This window comes from Arachis ipaensis, chromosome B7, assembly GCF_059453495.1.
Source record: "Arachis ipaensis isolate K30076 ecotype BB chromosome B7, ASM5945349v1, whole genome shotgun sequence".
Lineage (NCBI taxonomy): Eukaryota > Viridiplantae > Streptophyta > Magnoliopsida > Fabales > Fabaceae > Arachis > Arachis ipaensis.
Window position 1 is genome coordinate 127,129,634 of NC_142442.1, and position 21,269 is coordinate 127,150,902.

General features: G+C 38.5%; 2 protein-coding genes across 2 annotated transcripts; both read left to right on the plus strand.

Annotated features, from left to right (window-relative positions):
* The first annotated feature begins 13,885 nt into the window (after positions 1–13,885).
* Positions 13,886–15,829, plus strand: LOC107610193 (serpin-ZX). Its single transcript, XM_016312293.3, has 2 exons — positions 13,886–14,417; positions 14,875–15,829. The coding sequence occupies exons 1-2, from the start codon at positions 14,028–14,030 to the stop codon at positions 15,652–15,654; spliced, it is 1,170 nt and encodes a 389-aa protein (XP_016167779.1). The 5' UTR covers positions 13,886–14,027; the 3' UTR covers positions 15,655–15,829.
* Positions 15,830–17,484: 1,655 nt separating this feature from the next.
* LOC107610194 (nucleobase-ascorbate transporter 3) lies at positions 17,485–21,238 on the plus strand. Its single transcript, XM_016312294.3, has 14 exons — positions 17,485–17,925; positions 18,049–18,146; positions 18,227–18,403; positions 18,528–18,628; positions 18,716–18,791; positions 19,249–19,308; positions 19,403–19,587; positions 19,675–19,771; positions 19,858–19,944; positions 20,052–20,110; positions 20,196–20,287; positions 20,373–20,450; positions 20,540–20,700; positions 20,804–21,238. Exons 1-14 carry the CDS (start codon positions 17,778–17,780, stop codon positions 21,020–21,022), a joined length of 1,638 nt encoding a protein of 545 aa, XP_016167780.1. The 5' UTR covers positions 17,485–17,777; the 3' UTR covers positions 21,023–21,238.
* The last annotated feature ends 31 nt before the right edge of the window (positions 21,239–21,269 follow it).

The following is a 21,269-nucleotide window of genomic DNA, read 5'->3' on the forward strand; positions in this document are numbered from 1 at the left end:
AAGGAACAACAATATATCCCAAACAAAATGAAGAATTACAATTATTAAAGCACACAACTAGAAAGAGGAAGAGGAGAAGATTAAGAATTGGTAAATGAAAAGTGAATCAAAGCATGAGTTAAACCTAGATCTAAGAAGAGAGATTAACCTAAACCTAATCCTAATCCTAGAGAGAAGGGAGAGCTTCTCTCTCTAGAAACTAACTAAAAAACTAAACTAATGGTAACTAACTTCTAAAGTGATCAATGATCCTAAGTCATCAATCTCCTTCCTCCCTTAATCCTTCATCCTTTTATTCCTTTCCTTTAGCAATTTGGCGCCAAAATGGGTTCAGAAAACCTCTCAAAATCGCCAGGCACGTGTTGCATTAATGAGGTCATGTGCCTTCATCGGCGCGTGCGCGCATGGTACGCGTGCGCGTCCCTGGTCGGTTCTGCAATGTGCGCGCGAGCGCCTTGTGCGCATGCGCGTGCATGGCTGACTTTGCTTCTTTGACTTTTTTTATGCTTCTCTCCACTTGTATGCTTCCTTCCTTGCTTCCTTTGATCCATGCCTAGTTTCAACCTGAGGTTACTAGCAAACACATCAAGGCATCGTATGGAATCAAACAAAAACTAGAATTCACCAAGACAAGGCTTAAAAAAGCATGTTTTTACACTTAAGCACAATCATGGAAGAGATAACAAAACCATGCTAATTCTTAGGCTAAATGTGACAAAGGTTATCAAAATGTTCTAAATTCAAGGCAAAACAAACCGTCAAATTGGGGTTTGTCAACCTCCCCACACTTAAGCCTTAGCATGTCCTCATGCTAAAATAAGAAGGAACTAAGGGGTATGGCATTTATTGAATGCAACTAAACTATATGAGTCCTATCTAAATGCAACTATCTAAGGCAATTGGAAATGCTTAGTTCAAACAAATCAATTCCCAAGAGAGCATGTGTAAGTACAAGAGCTAAGTAATAAGGACCAAGTCCAAACCACAATTGTATTGAATTATTAAAAGGAGTTCAAACTTGCAAGAATATAGATAATATAGGTGAAATGCATGTAATTGAACTTTTGAACCCTCACTGGATGTGTATCCGCTCTATTCACTCAAGTGTTTAAGGGTTAATCCACTCAATTCTCTTCTAATCATGTTTTCCAAGATTTGATTTTCTTCTAACAATCAACATTTATTCAATGCGTGCATACATTCATCATGAGGTCTTTCATTTAGGTTGTAATGGGGTTAGGGTCAAGGTAGGATCATTTATGGTCAAGTGGGCTAGGATTTGAGTCTTTGATTAGCATAGACTTTCCCACCTAACCTAATTAATGACCTATACAAATGCGAGCTATTCTAACTACCCATTCTTCACTTTTTTCTTACATACCTCATGCATTCTCTTTTCATTTCACACACTTATGCATTGATTCTTTTTTATTGACTTCACTTTGGGGCATTTTGTCCCCTTTATTGCTTTTCTTTTTTTTTTTTTTTTTTTTACATACATTTTTTTCTTTTCTTTTCATCATTCATTTTTTTTTTGTTTTTTTTTTCTTATATATATTTTTTTCTTTTTCTTCTTTCAAACTAAATACAAGAACATCAATGCATAAGGTCTCTATGTTTGATTAATACATGAGTATGTGCCCAATTCCTAAACATACAAGTGTATTGCCCCTTTTTATCCCGTCCAATGTTTCCAAGCCTCACCAACTTGAATAATACACACTCTCACTAGCCTAAGCTAATCAAAGATCCAAATAAGGACTTTCATTGGTTTTCCGCCTTGGGCTTGTAATGAGCTAAAATAAGGATGAGTTGGTTAAGCATAGGCTCAAAATTGGCTAACAATGGAGAGTAAAAGGTTGGCTATTTGGGTAAGTGGCAAATGAAATAATGGCCTCAATCATATAAATGCACAAACACAAGAATTAAACGGATATATAGAATCAAGCAAATTAAGGATCACAATCATGGAAAGAGAACAATTTCACACAAGAATGGAAAATAAGTAGTTATAAAATGTAACCACATCAATAAGCTCAAGTCTCACAAGCTTGTGTTCTCAATTCAATACATGCTTCAAAAGGTATGAATTTCAAGCAAGTTTCAAAAATTTTCTTTCAATCAATTGGGTTAATGCCCTATATTTAAACTTTCTTGAAAAACCTCAATGTTTGACTAAGCATTGTTGTGATTGAAAAATTCAAAAATTTTTCTTAGTTTACCCTTTTCTTTTTTTCACTCAAAACCAAATTCTTATGCAAAAAGGGGTGACTAAGTTTCGCTCAAAACATGATTTCTAATCACAACCACAAACTAAAAGGAGAATATACAAAAGGAGATATGCGAAAATGTATAAAGAAAAATCAAACTAAAATATGGAATCTATCATCCAAAATATCTAAAAGTATCCAAAAGCATCAAAATATCTAAAATCCAAAATAAGCAATAAAAGTATCCAAAGCAAACTAGAAATGCATCAAAATATATACAAAAATGTGCAAAATGAGATAGATGGGGCGAGGAGAAGAACTGGAACGTTGGAAGGGGTGGGTTTGCGCGACTGCGCAGTGTGCTTCGCGAGGTAGGGTTATCCCGATTTTTGAATTGGCGCGTGCGCGCACCTTGCGCGTCCGCGCCCATTAAGAAAAATGGGGTCTTACGCGTGCGCGTACAACGCGCTTAGGCGAGGGTGAGCGAAAGAGGAAAGGACGCGTGCGCGTACCGTGCGCGCACGCGTGCATGGAGTTGGGCCAGGGGCTTAGAGTTGGCCCAACCCAGGCCTAACTCTCTGGAGAATGGCCTGGAAGTCGCGCCACGAGATTTGCGCGCACGCGGCAAGTGCGCGTCTGCGTGCATTTGACAGTTTATTGTAGGACGCGCAAGCGCGATGCGTGCGCTCGCGTCTTTTCAGCTTCTGGCATATATGCGCGCACGCGGCCTGTGCGCGTCCGCGCGAGGTGAGTTGAGCTGGGGGCTTAAAGTTGGCCCAAATTTAGCGCAACTCTCTGGATATTGGCCCAGAAGTTGCATCAGCGAATCGACGCGGACGCGGCAAGTGCGCGTACGCGTGTAGTTCCTCATAGCTGTATGTGCGCGTACGCACGTACCGCGCGTCAGCGTGGAATGAGTTGGGCCGGAGGCACAACGCTGGCCCAGGAGAGGCCCAACTCTCTGGAATGTGGCTTATGGTGCATGCGCGTCAGGACGCGTACGCGCACGTTGCGCGCGCGCGTCCATGCCCATTTCTTCATCTCTATCTCTCTCTCTCTTCTCTTCTTCTCTTCTTTCTCTTCTTTCTTTTTTTTTTTTTTTTTTTTTTTTGAAAGAAAAACTTGCTGGGTGCTCCCCTTAGTGTTCACAACTCTTATTCACTCAACCATCACACAATTCACAAAAATGTAATTTTTGATATTATTCATCTACTACTAAACACAACATGCATGTGACTAAGCTAACAATTAAATTGTACAAACAAATTTGTATGAAACATCTACCTACAATGATAACTCAAATCACTTATTAGGCAAATTTAAAAGGGAATGGAAAGAGTTTACCATGGTGGGGTGTCTCCCACCTAGCACTTTTAGTTTAAGTCCTTAAGTTGGACATTTTGAGGGGCTCATTGTCATGGTGGCTTATGTTTGTACTCATCCCTAAATCTCCAAGGATCTTTGCTTCTCAATTGGTTGACAGAATTTCCAACCATATTCACCAAACTTGGGCAAAGTTCTACCCAAGACACGAGTCCCCATAGTTGGTCTTCATTTAGCGAACCGGGATCCCATATCTTGTCTTCACACCCATCCGTTAGTTGAGTTTCATGGTTTTGTCGGATGAGCGGTTGACATAGAGGGGATTGACTCATAGAATTCTCTTTACTCCACCAATGCTTCCTCCTAGATCCATATAAAGTAATTCTTGTCCCACCATCATCCCTATACCTTGAAGCTTTGACCTCAATGAGCCTAATTCCTAACTTGCAACCACTACACAACTCATTCTTACTTTTAATTCCACAAAGAGCTCTAAGTTGTCCATCCGTTTCAATCAAACCATATTCAAGCGAGAAAGTAAAGCTTATGGATAAGAATGTTACCCACTTGAATGTTGTGTTGGATGGTGACTTGGGAAGAGGGTCTTCCCCACACTTAGACAATGCAAGGTCTACTTCCTTCTGCTCTTCTTTGTGTATTTCCACCTCTTCACAATTCTTCTCACTTTCAGCCGCATCCTCTTTGTTACGTGGCTTGGTGTTATCTTCAAGAACTTCATCTTGTTTAATGAGAGGCGATTCAATTTTGGATAGAAATTCATTGATGAACGAGGTCATCTCTTGATCAACCTCTTCATATTCTTCAATTTCAATATACACCATGCCAACGTTCTCCTCTTGGTAGCTCTCTTTCTCATTGCTCACCAAGGGTATGGGAGGTTGTGCACACTCTTTTATACTTTCAACTCCATGTCCAATGGGAGAGGATTCCATTGTAGAGAGAAATTCATCCATGATTGAATCCATCTCTTGATAAGCCTCTTCCAAGTCTCCGACGATGATATGCCTTGGAGGTTGCGCACCCTCTTCAACATCAATATCAAGCTTCTTGGAAGAGTGCTCCATGATGCTACATTCCCTTGGACTTTCAACATCTCCTAAATCTTCAACCACTTCCTCCTTTTCATCAATGATTATAGGTTCTTCTAGTTGCTCCAATACAAAATTTGACTCCTCCTTCTCCACCAAATTTTCCAATTTCTCCTTTATGCTTTGCTCTTCTTTTGACTTTTCACATGTGGTCACGGAAATACCTTGAGTATTCAAGCATTGGTGGGCTAAAGTGCGCACCACCTTGGTCAAATTGGTCACAAACTCAAGTGTATCCCGCTTCATGGTTTCTTGTCCTTGGAGTAACAAAGTGAGAGGATCGTCTATTGGGGCTTGGGGTGAATAGGAAGGTTCATTATTTTGGAGAGAGGGTTCATAGTAGGAAGGTGGTTCTACTTGGTAAGGGTATGGAGATGGTGAGGGTTGAGGTGGTTCATGGTAGTAATCTTGATAGGGTTGTGGTGGTTCTAGAGGTTCTTGCTCATAATGGCCATAAAAATATGGTATGGATGATTGGTTATATGATGGATATGGATCATAGGGTGGTGCTTGGTGATGAAAGTCTTGTGAGAATGGTTGAGGTTCATGTTGAGGATGAGATTCATAGGCATATGATGGTGGTTGTTGAGTGTCACAAAAAGAATCATCATAGCCGCTAAGTTGGCATGCATTAAGATGGAAATTATACCTATAAGTATCCGGAGGTTGTTGCCAATAGGAGTGATCAATTCCTTGAGGCTCCTCCCATCTTGGAGTGTTCCATCCTTGGTACATGTTAGCATTGAAGTTCACATTCCCTACAACACAATTAGAGCCAAACTCATAGCCAAAGTGAGAATTCATTATGGAAAAACAAAATAAAACTAACAAAATCTAGTAAACAACCAAAAGACAAACTATTTACACTATTCACATATGTACAATAACCAATAACATAACACCATTGCAACTCCCCGGCAACGGCGCCATTTTGACGATTGGATTTTTGACGGTTTAGAATTTCACTAATAAAATCTCGTTGTAAAGTATAGTTTCTAAACCAATCACTAATCCTTTCATACAAAAATTTGTTTGTCACAAGTACAAACCCCTAAAATTTATAAACCGAAGTATTGGACCTCAGGTCGTTCTCCCTAGGACGTACAATGAAGTGTCTTGTTATCGGTTATGGGTTATTTTGGGGTTTTGGATAAGAAGCATGAAAAGTAAATGGCAATGAAAATAAACTAACAACTATAGAAGGCTCTTGGCAAGGTATGAAAATTAGAAGTCCTATCCTAGTTATCCTTTTCAATTGTGATGAGATTTGTTCATTGCTACCACTTAGTTAACCCTTACTAATTAAAGGAAAGTCAAGTGGGTGAATCAATTTGATTTCTCAAGTCCTAATCAACTCCTAAAGGAATGACTAGCTTTGGAGGCTTTCAAATCAATTAGCAATCTCTCCAATTATCAATCAACAAAGGAATTAGATAACTCAAGTGTCACTAATTACTCTACCTAGACCAAGAGGAACAAAATCTACACTAAAATCCAACCAAGCATTTCATCAAACACTTGGAAGGCACAAAAGAAAAGTATAGTCAATCACAACAAGAATGAATTCTAACTACAATTGAATGTAAAGAATTAACAACAACAATCAAGGAAATCACAATTATCATGAATTACCTCAAATTGCATTATTGAAAGAAAACCAAGGAACAACAATATATCCCAAACAAAATGAAGAATTACAATTATTAAAGCACACAACTAGAAAGAGGAAGAGGAGAAGATTAAGAATTGGTAAATGAAAAGTGAATCAAAGCATGAGTTAAACCTAGATCTAAGAAGAGAGATTAACCTAAACCTAATCCTAATCCTAGAGAGAAGGGAGAGCTTCTCTCTCTAGAAACTAACTAAAAAACTAAACTAATGGTAACTAACTTCTAAAGTGATCAATGATCCTAAGTCATCAATCTCCTTCCTCCCTTAATCCTTCATCCTTTTATTCCTTTCCTTTAGCAATTTGGCGCCAAAATGGGTTCAGAAAACCTCTCAAAATCGCCAGGCACGTGTTGCATTAATGAGGTCATGTGCCTTCATCGGCGCGTGCGCGCATGGTACGCGTGCGCGTCCCTGGTCGGTTCTGCAATGTGCGCGCGAGCGCCTTGTGCGCGTGCGCGTGCATGGCTGACTTTGCTTCTTTGACTTTTTTTATGCTTCTCTCCACTTGTATGCTTCCTTCCTTGCTTCCTTTGATCCATGCCTAGTTTCAACCTGAGGTTACTAGCAAACACATCAAGGCATCGTATGGAATCAAACAGAAACTAGAATTCACCAAGACAAGGCTTAAAAAAGTATGATTTTACACTTAAGCACAATCATGGAAGAGATAACAAAACCATGCTAATTCTTAGGCTAAATGTGACAAAGGTTATCAAAATGTTCTAAATTCAAGGCAAAACAAACCGTCAAATTGGGGTTTGTCAGTAACCATGGACCATGTTGAGTCTCAAAGGGGAAGGGACGCTATTCCTTCTTAATGGGGAGGCACGAAGGCCTGCTTTTCAAGTGAGCCTAGAGGTAAGGACTCGAACTTCTTAGAAGAGAGAGTTTCTATGTTAGAGAATGTTCCATCCTTTATGGATGAGCGCTTCCAAAGGATAAAACATGACAAGAAGACCCTTGAGACTCACGTGTTAGGAGAACTAGATTCTTTCAAAGAAAGCATGCTCCAAATCGAAGAGAAGTTTGAGAATTTCTTGAAGCTATTTGAGGAAGTTCGAGTTTAGTTCGAGGAGACAAAATCTCGACTAACCATTATAAGGAAGACGACAAAGATTGATCTCCCAAATCCAAAAGAGTTCAAGGGCGTAAGGGACACTCGAGAGGTGGAGAACTTCCTATGACAAATGGAGAGGTACTTTGAAGACCAAGGGGTAGTCGAAGAAGCAATAAAGATACGCACTGCAGCTCTCTACCTTTCTGATAATGCTACTTTGTGGTGGAGGAGAAAGTGCGCAGATATGAAAAATGGTACTTGCAACATAGCCACATGGAAAGATTTTAAAAGGGAGTTGAAAAGACAATTATTCTCTGAGAATGTAGTTTATGAAGCAAGGAAGAAGTTGAGGGAGTTGAAGCACAAGAGTACGATTAGCGACTACATAAAGAAGTTCACTACTCTCACGCTTCAAATCTCCAACTTAGCATCAGAGAATGCATTGTTCTTCTTCATTGATGGACTCCAACCTTGGCCAAAGCAAGAACTGCAAAGAAGGAAGATTAAGGATGTCGATGAAGCCATCGTGGTGGCTGAATCACTCACTGAGTATCATAGGGGAGACTCTAAACCCAAGTCTTCCTCCAAGCCTAGTTCTACTAAAGGTATGGGAGATAAGGAAAAGAGTTTCTCAATCAAGATGGAAGAAAAATACTTTTCAAAGAAAGAGTACGAGAAAAAAAGAAGACTTTTGTGCCCAAAGAAGGATACTTCGTCTGCAAGGGACCACACCAAATGAAGGACTGCCCTAAGCTAGGGATTCTGGCATCTATCGCCGAGAAATGAGAGGCTCAATCTCAAGTAACTGAGTGTGTTGGATCTATCCAACTCATGAATGCTGTAAAAGAAAAAGAGGCAAGTACTGCAGAAATAAAAGGCTTGATGTATGTCAAAGCCTTTATCAATGAAAAATCCATCATGATTATGATCGACACTGGTGTTACACATAACTTCATCACGCCTAATGAAGCAAAGAGGATTGGGTTGAAGATCACCGAAAAGAATGGCTGGTTCAAACCCGTGAATACCAAGGTTGAACCCCTTAAGGGAGTAGTAAAAGGGGTTGAGATGATTCTTGGTTCTTGGAAGGGTCTTGTGGATTTTTCAATAGCACCTGTGGACGATTTCAAAATAGTCATTGGGCTCAATTTGCATAGGAAGGAAAATATAATACCCATGCTATACTACGACATAGTATGCATCATGGAGAAAGGGTCTCCATGCATGGTCCCTACAGTCTCTAAAGCAGGAGGACTACCGATGCTTTCTGCTATGCAACCCAAGAAAGGGTTCAAGAAGAGAGAGATTACATATTTGACTCTATTACACGAGGAGTCAACATTTGAAAGAGAACACGTTCCTCTCAAAGTTAAGAAAGTCCTTGAAAAAAATAAGGATGTGATGCCTCCCGAGTTGCCAAAACAACTACAACTTAGGAGAAAGGTGGACCACAAGATTGAATTGGAGTCAGAAGTAAAGCCGCCTGCCTCAGCACCTTATAGGATGGCACTGCTAGAACTTAAGGAGTTAAAGAAGCAACTCAAAGATTTGCTAGATATTAGATTCATCCGTCCATCGAAGGCACCTTATGGCACACCAATCTTGTTCCAAAAGAAGCATGATAGTTCGTTGAAACTATGCATCAACTATCGAACACTTAACAAGGTAACCATCAAGAACAAATACCCTATTCCTTTGATATCTGATTTGTTTGATCAACTTGGTAGAGCTAAGTGGTTTTCAAAGCTGGATTTGAGGTCAGGATATCACCAAGTGAGGATTGCCGATGGTGATGAGTCTAAGACCACATGTGTTACGAGGTATGGATTGTATGAGTGGTTGGTGATGCCTTTTGGCTTAACCAATGCTCCTGTGACCTTTTGTACCTTGATGAACGAGATCTTTCATCCTTATCTTGATTGGTTTGTGATGCGTGAGCATCTTTTCTTTATTTTCTTATTATTTTGGATATGAGTTTATTGAGTTTTATTGAGATTTTAGTGTTTGAAACCTATCTGGATGCTACTTTGAGTCATTCTATTGTTTTGATTATTTCAGGCGAAGTATGGATCAGTTTGATTCTGTTGATCTGGCGCTAAACACCAGCTCTGGCGTTTAGCGCCCAAACACTTTGGATTGTGTGCAGCCATTCTGTCAAGCTGGCGCTAAACGCGGACCTGGATGTTTATACCCAGGTGCCTCGTAATGTGTACGAGCTCTCTACCGAAGGGCGCTAAACGCCGAGCCTGACGTTTGGCGCCAGAAAGACAGCAAGGTTTAGAAGCTTTCTGTCACATGGGGCGCTAAACACCGATTCTGGCGTTTAGCGCCAGTAGTGTGGATCCAACTTTAAGGAAATGACGTCGTTAGCTAGATTTGGCTCTTAATTAATTGTATTTTATTTTGTTTTAGTTCTTTTTATCTACAAACACAATCTTTTGAGTTTTAGTAGTTATTATTTTATTTTATTTTTAAATCAAATTAGATTATATATAAAAGGAAAAAGATTTAGCCCTTTGGGCTCTCTCCTCCTCTCTTCGACCTCATTCTAGTTTTCCACACTTTTGAACCCTAGTTTTCTCTCTGAGTCATGAGCAACTAAACCTCCTTGTTAAGGTTAGGAGCTCTGTTTATTCTATGAATTAATACTGTTGTCATTTTATTTTAATTAATGTATTGATTTAATTTCAAGGATTACTTTCGTTCTTCACCTTATGAATTTGAGTGTATTGGAATATTCAACTATTGTTGCTTGGTCCATCAATCCTCGTGGGATCGACCCTCACTCACCTGAGGTATTACTTAGTATGACCCGGTGCACTTGCTGCTTAGTTTGTGGACTCTGAATTCTGCATCAGTTTGTAGTGGTCTACTTGGATGACATTGTTGTCTATAGCAATACCTTGGAGGAACATGTAGAATACTTACGAACCGTGTTCAAGATCTTACGAGAGAATAACCTATATGTAGAAGGAAAAGTGTTCATTTTCAAGGGATGAAGTCCACTTCTTGGGACACATCATTAAAGATGGAACTCTCTGCATGGATCAAGAAAAGGTGAAGGCTATTAAAGAGTGGGAGCCACCAAACAAGGTATCTGAATTGAGATCATTCATTGGATTGGCTAATTACTATCGAAGGTTTATCAAGGGATACTCCACCAAGGCTACATCATTAACTGATCTTCTCAAGAAGAATCACTCTTGGGAATGGTCAAAGAAGTGTCAAAAGGCCTTTGATGAGTTGAATGCTGCTATCACAGAAGGATCAGTACTAGCACTACCCGACTACTCAAAGGTGTTTGAAGTCCACACTGATGCTTTTGACTATGCTATTAGAGGGGTTTTGATGCAAGAAGGACATTCTATTACCTTTGAGAGTCGCAAGTTGAATGATACAAAGAGGCGATACACTGTCCAAGAGAAGGAGATGACTGCGGTGGTGCATTGTCTGAGAACTTGGCGTCACTACTTGCTTGGTTCACACTTCATCGTCAAGACAGATAATGTGGCTACAAGCTACTTCCAAACTTAGAAGAAGTTAAGCCACAAACAAACTAGGTGGCAAGATTTCTTAGCTGAGTTTGATTTCGAATTTGAATACAAGCCTGACAAGACTAATGTGATAGCAGATGCGCTGAGCCGCAAGACTGAGTTGGTAGCTATTTCCATGGTCGAAGGAGATATTGTACATACCATTAAGGAAGGGTTGCATCATGATCCATTAGCGAAGAAATTAGTGGAATTAGCTAGAGAAAGTAAGACTAAATAATTTTGGCTAGAAGACGACGTTCTCTACACCAAAGGGAGAAAACTTTATGTTCCTAAGTGAAAAATCTAAGAAAAAAACTAGTGAAGGAATGCCACGACACCAAATGGGCTGGTGATCAAGGCCAATGAAAGACCTTGGCACTTATTAAATCTTCCTATTATTGGCCTCAAATGAGGGATGAAGTGGAGAGTTATGTGAAGACTTGTCTTGTGTGCCAATAAGATAAGATTGAAAACAAGACATCAAGTGGCTTGTTGGAACCTCTGCCGTCGCCAGAGCGACCGTGAAAAAGTGTGTCTTTAGATTTCATCTCTGCCTAACCAAAGTCCGAGGGTTTTGGATCTATTCTTGTGGTAGTGAATCAATTTTTAAAGTATGCTACCTTTATACTTGTCCCTAGTAACTGCAGTGCAGAAGAAGCAGCACGACTATTCTTCAAGAATGTAGTGAAGTATTAGAGATTTTCTAAGAGTATCATTAGTGATCGAGAACCACACTTCACAGGATGACTATGGACAGAGCTGTTCAAACTCCTTGTGTCGGAGCTTCATTTCTCAACAAGCTTCCATCCTCAAACCGGGCAGACTGAGAAAGTGAATGTCTTATTCGAGTGTTATTTGAAGCATTTTGAAAGTGCTAATCAGAAGGATTGGACAAAACTCCTAAACATTGCTTAGTTCTCATACAATCTGCAAATGAGTGAATCAATAGGGAAGAGTCTATTCGAAATTGTGACTGGATAATAGCAGCTTACACCACACTCTCTTTCTTTCTCTTACTCAAGAAAGAGCCCTGGAGCTTATCATATGATTAAATAATAGGAAGAACAAGCAGATGTCACTCGTTCTTACCTCGATAAAGATGCAAAGAGGATGAAGAAATGGGCAGATAAGAAGATGAGGCATGAAAGCTATCAAGTGGGAGGTAAGGTAATGATTAAAATTCTTCAACAACAATTCAAAGCCTTTCGCAAGGTTAATAAGGCCTTAATCTGTAAATACGAATGGCCATTTGAGATTACTGGACGTGTTGGGGAGGTTGCTTACAAAGTACAACTCCCTCCCTCTATGAAGATCCACCCGGTCTTCCATGTGAGTATACTTAAATCATATTATGAAGACCAAGATAAACAAAGTAGAGGTGACTTGAGTCATGCTCCGTCTGTGGTGATTAGATCCTTTGATAAAGAAATCGAAGAAATCTTAGCTGATTGCTCGTGCGATAAAGAGGAGTATCACTAAGTATCCAATACTTAATCAAGTAGAAAGGACTCCTGATAACCGAAGCTAGCTGGGAAGCTCGTGAAGATCTGTGATAATTCCAAGAAGACCTAGAATGCTGTCATGAACAGAACGCGATGAGGACGTCTGCACATTAGGTGCGGGAGAATGTCACGGTAAATTTTAGAAGGTTAGATTTAACGGTGTTTATATAGTTTTCTGGAATGTTTGAGAATGCTCTAGATGGTTCCGGAATGTTCTAGAATGTCCTAGAATCCAGAATACCTTAGAAAGTTTCAAAAGACTCTAAAAGGTCATAGAATATTCTAAAAGAGTGTTGATGTATATAGAAGTATGAAGAGTCATGTGGAATAATTTAGAAGTATTTAGAAAGTTGTGGTAGGATAGATATTTGTAATGAAGGTTCTGGATGATTAATCTAGATCATTGATTAGATTTAATCCTAATAATCCATTAAGGAGGTGGATGACTATAAATAGGAGGTGAGAGTTAGAGTTTGAGTGCGTGAATCATTTGTAACAAACACTTGAGTAATAAAGTGTTCTTTCCACCAAAGCTTCTTTTTTCTTGTGTTCTTTTGTGTTCTTAACTTTCTTGCTAAATACTGAGAGTAAGACTGACTTGGTTTTAACTCAAGAGGTTGAGTAAATCCCAGTATTGGCATGGTAGTATTGGAGTGTGTCCAAGACCGTGACACTGAGCCCAAGAGAACAAAAACAAATATATAACTAATGATTCTGGGGCAAGGTGACCCCATTAGCATATCATCACTGAGTAACTGAAGAAGCTCAAAAGGTGAATAATCTAAGAAGCAAAAGTCTTCCTTGTACTTGATGCTGGTTGAGCTAACCAATGGACGCATTTATTTGTTTTTCTTTCCACGTGACTGAAGGACATCTCCCATGGTCTTCTAATCAAGTTCAGGATCTCTCTCTTAGAACTTGACTATGGCAAGTGGTTATTTTAATATGGTCTTTCAACATCTCATAAACCTCCATTGCATCAACTTCAACTATCACTCTTCGCATTCCCAAGTCAAGAGCCATTCTCAGGCCATGTAGAACCCCTTACAGCTCCGCTTGAACCATATTGCACATTTCCAAATTCGTACGAAAGCCTCCAATCCATTCTCCTTCACTCGATCTCAATAGTCCGTCGCAGCCTGCTCTGCTTGTTCCTTCCTGTGCGGCGCCGTCGATGTTAAGTTTGACCTTTTTGTTTTAGTCAAGAAAGACTCGACTTTCTGGTATATGATGTATCCCCCAATGAGTGCTAGCAAGAATGCAGTAGGTTTTTGTTGGTCCATTTATGTATTTCACAGTGTACATTCCATTTTTTGGCCTTTACAGTGTACATTCAACGGCCTATATTATTAGAAAAGGCCCATTAAGGCCCAACCCAGAAAAAGGTTAAAAGGTAGTCCATAACAAAATAAATTGGAACGCTTTATTCCTAAGCATTGCACAACCACCTTCCCGTAACGGGTAGCCACGTACGTAGACAGAGAGACACGTAGAGGTAGGTAGTTATAAAATATTAAAATGTAAGTCATCTCGAGTTCTCTACTGTAGGTATCATTTTTCTTTTTCTTCTTGTTCCCATATCTCACTCTCACAGTCTCCGACAACAACACAACACCACAACAATGGACCTTCGCGAATCCATCACCAACCAAAACGACGTGGCGTTCAGAATCGCCAACCACTTACTATCCAAGCACTCCGGCAACAACAACATAGTGTTTTCGCCCTTATCGCTCCACGTCGTGCTCAGCATCATCGCTGCTGGTTCCAAGGGTCCCACACGCGATCAGATTCTCTCCTTTCTCCGATCTAAATCCACCGACGATCTCAACTCCTTTGCCTCTCAGCTCGTCTCCGTCGTCCTCGCCGACGCCACTCCCGCCGGCGGCCCTCGCCTCTCTTTCGCCGATGGTGTCTGGGTTGATCACTCCCTTTCTCTCAACCCTTCCTTCAAACAACTCGTCAACAACGATTATAAGGCTGTTTTGGCTTCTGTAGATTTCCAGACAAAGGTTCAAATCTCCAGCTTTCATACTTTACTGTAATAAATACTGCTTTAATTTAGCATTTTAGCTTCACAGACTTGCGTATTCTTTTCCCCAAATGAGTTCATGACCTAATTTAGAACAGATGTTTATCCACCCGAATAATATAATATACATAACTGACTAAGTTAATCGGTAATCTCTAACTCACTATTTTGTACTGTTATTCTGAAATTTATAGCTTTTGAACATAGGACATTAGGAATTGACTCAAGGTTTAAATCTTGCTTTTTGAGCAGCAAGAGGGTTGGTTTCTAGGGATCAATTGTTGTCTAGTATAAACATATTTGATCATTCTCTATGTAAACGATGACTCTTTATCATAAACAAGTGAATTAGGATTAGCGAGCGAATTTGACTCAAGGTTTATCATGCTCTGTTGGCATTTGATGAATTGATCTCAAATTTGATTGTGGTTTTAAAGGCTGTTGAAGTGAGCAAGGAAGTTAATTCTTGGGCTGAAAAGGAGACAAATGGCCTCATTAAGGAGGTCCTTCCGGCCGGGTCAGTTGACGGCTCAACCAGGCTCATCTTTGCAAATGCAATATACTTCAAAGGTGCATGGACTGAGAAGTTTGATGCACAAATGACGAAGGACCACAACTTTCACCTTCTTGATGGAAGCTCGGTTAAAGCCCCCTTCATTGTCAGCAAGAAGAAACAGTTAATTAGTGCTTTTGATGGTTTCAAAGTGCTTGGCCTTCCTTACAAGCAGGGAGAAGATAAGCGCCAGTTCTCCATGTACTTGCTCCTTCCTGATGCAACAGATGGGTTGTCGGCTTTGGTTGAGAAGGTGAGTTCTGAACGCAGTTTCTTGGAACGCAAGCTTCCTCGTCAAAAAGTGGAAGTAGGTGACTTCAGGATCCCAAAATTCAAGATTTCTTTTGGGTTAGAAACGTCGATTGTATTGAAGGAGCTAGGAGTGGTGTTGCCTTTCGCAGGTGGAGATTTGACTGAAATGGTGGATTCTTCTCTGAGTCAAAATCTGTATGTTTCCAGCATATATCACAAGTCATTTATTGAAGTAAATGAGGAAGGAACTGAAGCTGCAGCAGCCAGTGCCGTGACCATAAAATTGAGGAGTATCCAATTTCCAACCAAGATAGACTTTGTAGCTGATCACCCATTCTTGTTCCTCATCAGAGAAGATCTGACTGGGACTGTCCTCTATATTGGGCAGGTGCTCAATCCTCTTGCTAACTGATGTTAGTAGTCACACGTGAGACAAACATATTACTACCTTCTAGTGATTAGAGGGTGTTTCGCCCTTGTTCTGCTGTCCTGTTTCTATTATGATCCACAAATTTGTGACCGTTTGACATGTGAATCTTGTATGTAATTAGTAATCAGATATACAAACGGGTGGTGTAATTGTTTCAGGTTTTATGTCTGACCTCTAATAGTTGAGTGCCGTTAAAGTGTGTTTAAAAGAATAATATACATAGGTAAGTTACAACTAGCTGGCATGCAAGCAAGAAGCACAGAATCTGGGCAAAAGCATTAACAAATTCAAGAGATTTACCTCATCTAAATGACACTAATGTAAATACCATTTTACTCATAAATTATAATCACTGAATGTCTATAAATATATTTTGATACGATTCATCTTGCTTTATCAATTCTAACCATTTCTTAATTTAAAAAGCCGAATTTGACTAATAGTTGCATCAGACATATATTTTTTCAATAGACTATGTTACGTGTACACTAAAATTAGTCATCAAAGTCAGCTACAGTATAAAATATATGTTGAAATACAAATATACATTAAAAATAAATTAAATCACACATATATTTAGTCACCAAAAAAAAATCACACATATATTTATATACATACATTTGTAACTGATTTTAGTGGCTGATTTTAGTATACTATTTTTATTTTTGAATATGTCGTCAAATATAGTATTGCATCATATATCCTTTAAATTGAGTCACCAAAAAATATCCTTTAAATGAGGCTGAAGAAAAAATACATGCGAGAAAATATTATACAGAAAAAAAAAATTGAATGAATGTGATTTCGGAAGCGCTGCGGTGATTTTTTTGTTTTTTTGTTTTTTTTTTTTTTCCTACTAGCGCGTTGGTGGTTGTTAATTGAGATGAGATAATAGCACAGATTAGGGGGGCCTGGGCGGTCATGGTCGGTGGTGATGGGGTTGGCCTTTAGGAAGTTGCATCTTTTCCTCGTAAGAATTAAGATTCATTAGCGATATTCACAACCACACTAATAAACTAGTGTTGATTGTTGATTAAAATAAAACTGGACAGTGCAGTGGCCACATGGTGGCGCGAGATTTTAAATGTAAAAAGGGTATCCGTCTTCTACGGTTCTACCTTAAATTACCGATAAAGCCACTGCATCTTGGCTCAGCTATAGTCTAGTAGATAGAAATTAGAATGATAGATTTAAGGATTTGACTCCCCTTGAGACAGGATGGGACAGCTCCGTCAGGATAATGGATCAAGTTGTACCAATTCTGCATTGCCATGACATGATTCAATGTAATTGAGTTTTCAATTTTTCATCATTTGAGTATTATCCTTTTCTTTTTCTTTTGTACGTCTGTGTTTCCAGCCAAAATTAAATATTAATTAAACTCTAATCATATTGCTGGAAGAATTACTTGGCCCCATTAGTTTGGTTGGAAGATTTACTAATAAAGGCAAAAGGGTGATATTATTTATACTTGTATGTCTCAAGTCTAACCAAACTATTCAACCCATTCAGCTCCATGCCATAGCGTTCTCTGATCTGATCTCATAAGTCATAAATATAAAGTATTACTACCACATCATATACAAAATAAATGTAGCGTGCAATACCATAACTATTTTGTTAAGACGAGTATTTCAATAAAGATGTCAAAAATATCTTTTTACAATGATTTTGATTTTAAAAGTGTAATTTATTTGTTGTCATATTTTAAATAAAAGTAATATTTTTATAACATATGAAAATCAAGTCCTAAAATATATTATCCAATAATCAAAATAAAATATTTTATATAATAATAATTATAAAATTTTCATTGTAGTATTACACTTTTCTAATCTCAACTCGCTCTCTCTTGTTCATGCTTCTCCCGACTCTTCTTTTTTATATTTTTCCAGAAAACAGCAACCCTTTTCGATCGCATACATACTCTAATTGGAAAACACTACCAAATAGAAATATAAAATAGTAATATACAGTGCATCTTTGTATTTTAATACAATATGTAGTAAAACTAGTAGTACTTGTTTTCCTTTCTCTGATTCCTTTTGAAACGAGCAAAAAACAATAGTAGTTTGAGATACTAGATTGTGTATGTGTGTGTGAATATGGGAGAGACAGCGAACCACCCACCACCCGTGGCACCGGCACCAGCACCACCACCGCCTAATCTTGCACTTTCAAGGGGCCCCACTTGGACTCCAGCTGAACAACTCTTGCAGCTTCACTACTGCATCCACTCCAATCCTTCATGGCGTTAGTATTCTCTTTTCATTTTCTCTTCCTCCCAAATGAAGCATAAGAATCTTAGTATTAGGCTATGTATGATATGTGCTTGTGTTAACAAGTCCTTATATGTGATTGAATTAAATTCATCAGCACAAGCACTTTTACTTGGTTTTCAACACTACATTGTTATGCTTGGAACAACGGTTCTGATCGCAACTACACTAGTGCCTCAAATGGGGGGTAATCATGTAAGTCCACTCCAGTCCATAGCATATTATAACAAGCTAAGCTTGGTGTTAATCAATCTCAGGATTGTGTTGTGTTGCAGGGTGATAAAGCACGCGTGATTCAGTCATTGCTGTTTATGTCCGGTGTGAACACGCTACTACAGACATGGTTCGGATCAAGGCTTCCTACAGTGATGAATGCATCATTTGCTTTTGTTCTTCCTGTGCTCTCCATCATTAATGATTACACCGACAGAGTATTTCCATCTGAACACGAGGTTAATAACATCGTTTTCTCCTGTTTTCCTTACAATTGTTATGGTTAATATTATGTCTTATTATTAATTAATGTTAATTGCTTTCTCTAATATGAGTAATGAAAAACAATACCGGAACTTGCAGAGGTTTATCTACACAATGAGAACAATCCAAGGGTCTCTTATTGTTTCTTCCTTCATCAACATCTTCCTTGGGTATAGTAAGTCATGGGGAAGTTTAACAAGGCAAGTTTATCTGAAATTTGCCCTTTTTCTTCCTAAAATTACTAGTTAATGAACTAATCCTTTGTGTGACTCTTCAATTTGGATCAGATTGTTTAGTCCTATAGTCATTGTACCTGTGGTATGCCTGGTGGGTCTTGGTCTTTTCATGAGAGGCTTTCCACAGGTAAATAGAGTGAAGGGTAAAGTATATTTTTTGTCATTGAGTTTGGCGAAAGTTTCAAAAATATCCCTAAATTTTATTTTATTTTAATTTTGTCTAAAAGTTTTCGATTTGCATCAAATATACCTTTGACGGCTAAATTTTCAAAAAATTTAAGACCAATTTAACAATAATGCATAAAAATTATGCTTGATTTGTTTGTGTTGAGGGTTGTTCTTATGAAATTGTTGTTGAATTGGTCTTAAATTTTTTAAAAAATGAGCCGTCAGGAGTATATTTGATGCAAATCGAAAACTTGTGGGACAAAATTGAAACAAAATAAAACTTAGGGGTATTTTTGAAACTTTTATCAAACTTCAGAGACAAAATATACTTTACCCTAGAATGAATTAGTTATTGTATTTTTTGGCTAAGGAGATGAGTTTGTTAACTAAACTTCTATTTTTGTTCTTCCCTACAGCTTGCAAATTGTGTGCAGATTGGACTACTAATGCTGATACTACTTGTCATAACCCAACAGGTTTGAAGCAATTTGAGTTAGCTATACTATACTATGCACTTTTCTATCTATGGAATGTAAAATAATAGGATATTTTCTTGGCTCATGACTTCAGTATTTGAAGCGTATTCATCCCTCCATGAATCATGTTCTTGAGAAGTTTGCCTTACTTATCTGCATTGCTATCATCTGGGGATTTGCCGCCATCCTTACCGTGGCCAGTGCATACAACAATTCCAAAGAACGGACACAAGCCAGTTGTCGCACGGATCGCTCATACCTCATGTCTTCTGCTCCTTGGTATGTTTGGAATTTGGATACTAGCAGCTCTAAATGACAACTTTATAGCCATATTTTTTTGGATATATAACATTGTTTCTATTCTAGGATTAAAATTCCATACCCATTTCAGTGGGGTACTCCAATATTCAGAGCCAGTCATGTCTTTGGGATGATGGGAGCTGCACTTGTCACATCTGCAGAGGTCTGCCAACTGTTCTTTTTAGTAATAATTTCAACTAATCACTGGAGATTCTTATATTTGATGAAATTTGGAATCTTTTGATGCAGTCAACTGGGACTTTCTTTGCAGCAGCCAGAATCTCTGGTGCAACACCACCTCCAGCACATGTGCTCAGCCGAAGTATTGGGCTTCAGGTGAAGTTTTCCTCATCTTCTTTGTCTTCTAACAACAAAATCAGTATCGTGCCATTCATATATTAATACAGGACTTTGAATTATGATTTTCAACCTCTTAAGAACAGGGTATAGGCATGCTGCTTGAAGGCATTTTTGGTGCTGCTGTTGGTACTACTGCATCAGTGTAAGAATTATTATGTTCTAATGAATTCTGGTTCTTTTGCTAAAGTTTGCTACTGATTCTGTGATCACTCGATTGATATTTTCAGTGAAAATGTTGGACTACTTGGTCTAACTCATATAGGAAGCAGAAGGGTAGTGCAGATATCTTGTGGTTTCATGATCTTCTTCTCAATATTTGGTATTATGCATGCTTCACCTTAAATGTTCCTTTTTGGTTATACACACTTTATCTAATTATTTTTATTTTTCTTATGTCTCCTTAGGGAAGTTTGGAGCATTTTTTGCATCAATTCCCTTACCAATCTTTGCTGCTATATATTGTGTTCTATATGGTATTGTGGGTAAGTGGATTATTCTGCTGCTGTGTAAAGTATAACAAATGTTATAACTAGTTAGTACACTCCATTCATCACTTTTTTTTTTCCTTCAGCTGCTGTTGGGATCTCATTTATACAATTTGCCAATAACAATTCCATGAGAAATATCTATGTTTTGGGGGTATCCTTGTTTCTTGGGATTTCAGTACCTCAATATTTCATCATGAACACTGCCCCAGATGGACATGGCCCAGTTAGAACAAACGCTGGATGGGTAAGTAATAATAAATGTGCCAATCATGGGTTAAGAGTTAAGATCAATATTATTATATTTAAGATGTTAATTTATTAATGTTGCTCATTTTATTGTATGACAGTTTAATGACATTTTGAACACCATATTCTCTTCTGCTGCAACTGTTGCAATAATTGTTGGGACTATTCTTGATAACACACTTGAGGCAAAGCATGCAGCTAATGACAGAGGAATGCCATGGTGGGTTCCTTTCCAGAACAGAAAGGGAGATGTTAGAAATGATGAGTTTTACGGTCTTCCTCTTAGGATAAACGAGTATATGCCCACCAGATTTCTCTAAAAGCAGGTTTTTTATTTAAATAAATAGAAAAAGTTCAGTATTTCCAATTCTAAGTAAACTTATCAATAGGGTCTTGTGAAATGTGGATATGGTTTTCCAAACCGGGTTTTAATTCGCACTTCGCAGTAGACATTGTAAGATTGAATCACTTTTAATTTCGAGTGTAATTATAGGTAGATATTAATTAATAATAACAGTTATGGTAAGTGCTTTATTATTCTAATCAACACATTATCATATCTGTATT

Excerpts from the sequence above, each read along its gene's own strand:
- LOC107610193 (XM_016312293.3), top strand. The coding sequence starts at position 14,028 with ATGGACCTTCGCGAATCCATCACCAACCAAAACGACGTGGCGTTCAGA. Across the intron at positions 14,418-14,874 it reads CTGTAGATTTCCAGACAAAG|GCTGTTGAAGTGAGCAAGGA; the intron begins GTTCAAATCTCC and ends GTGGTTTTAAAG.
- LOC107610194 (XM_016312294.3), top strand. The coding sequence starts at position 17,778 with ATGGGAGAGACAGCGAACCACCCACCACCCGTGGCACCGGCACCAGCA. Across the intron at positions 18,792-19,248 it reads TCATGAGAGGCTTTCCACAG|CTTGCAAATTGTGTGCAGAT; the intron begins GTAAATAGAGTG and ends TCTTCCCTACAG. Across the intron at positions 19,588-19,674 it reads CTCATGTCTTCTGCTCCTTG|GATTAAAATTCCATACCCAT; the intron begins GTATGTTTGGAA and ends TTTCTATTCTAG.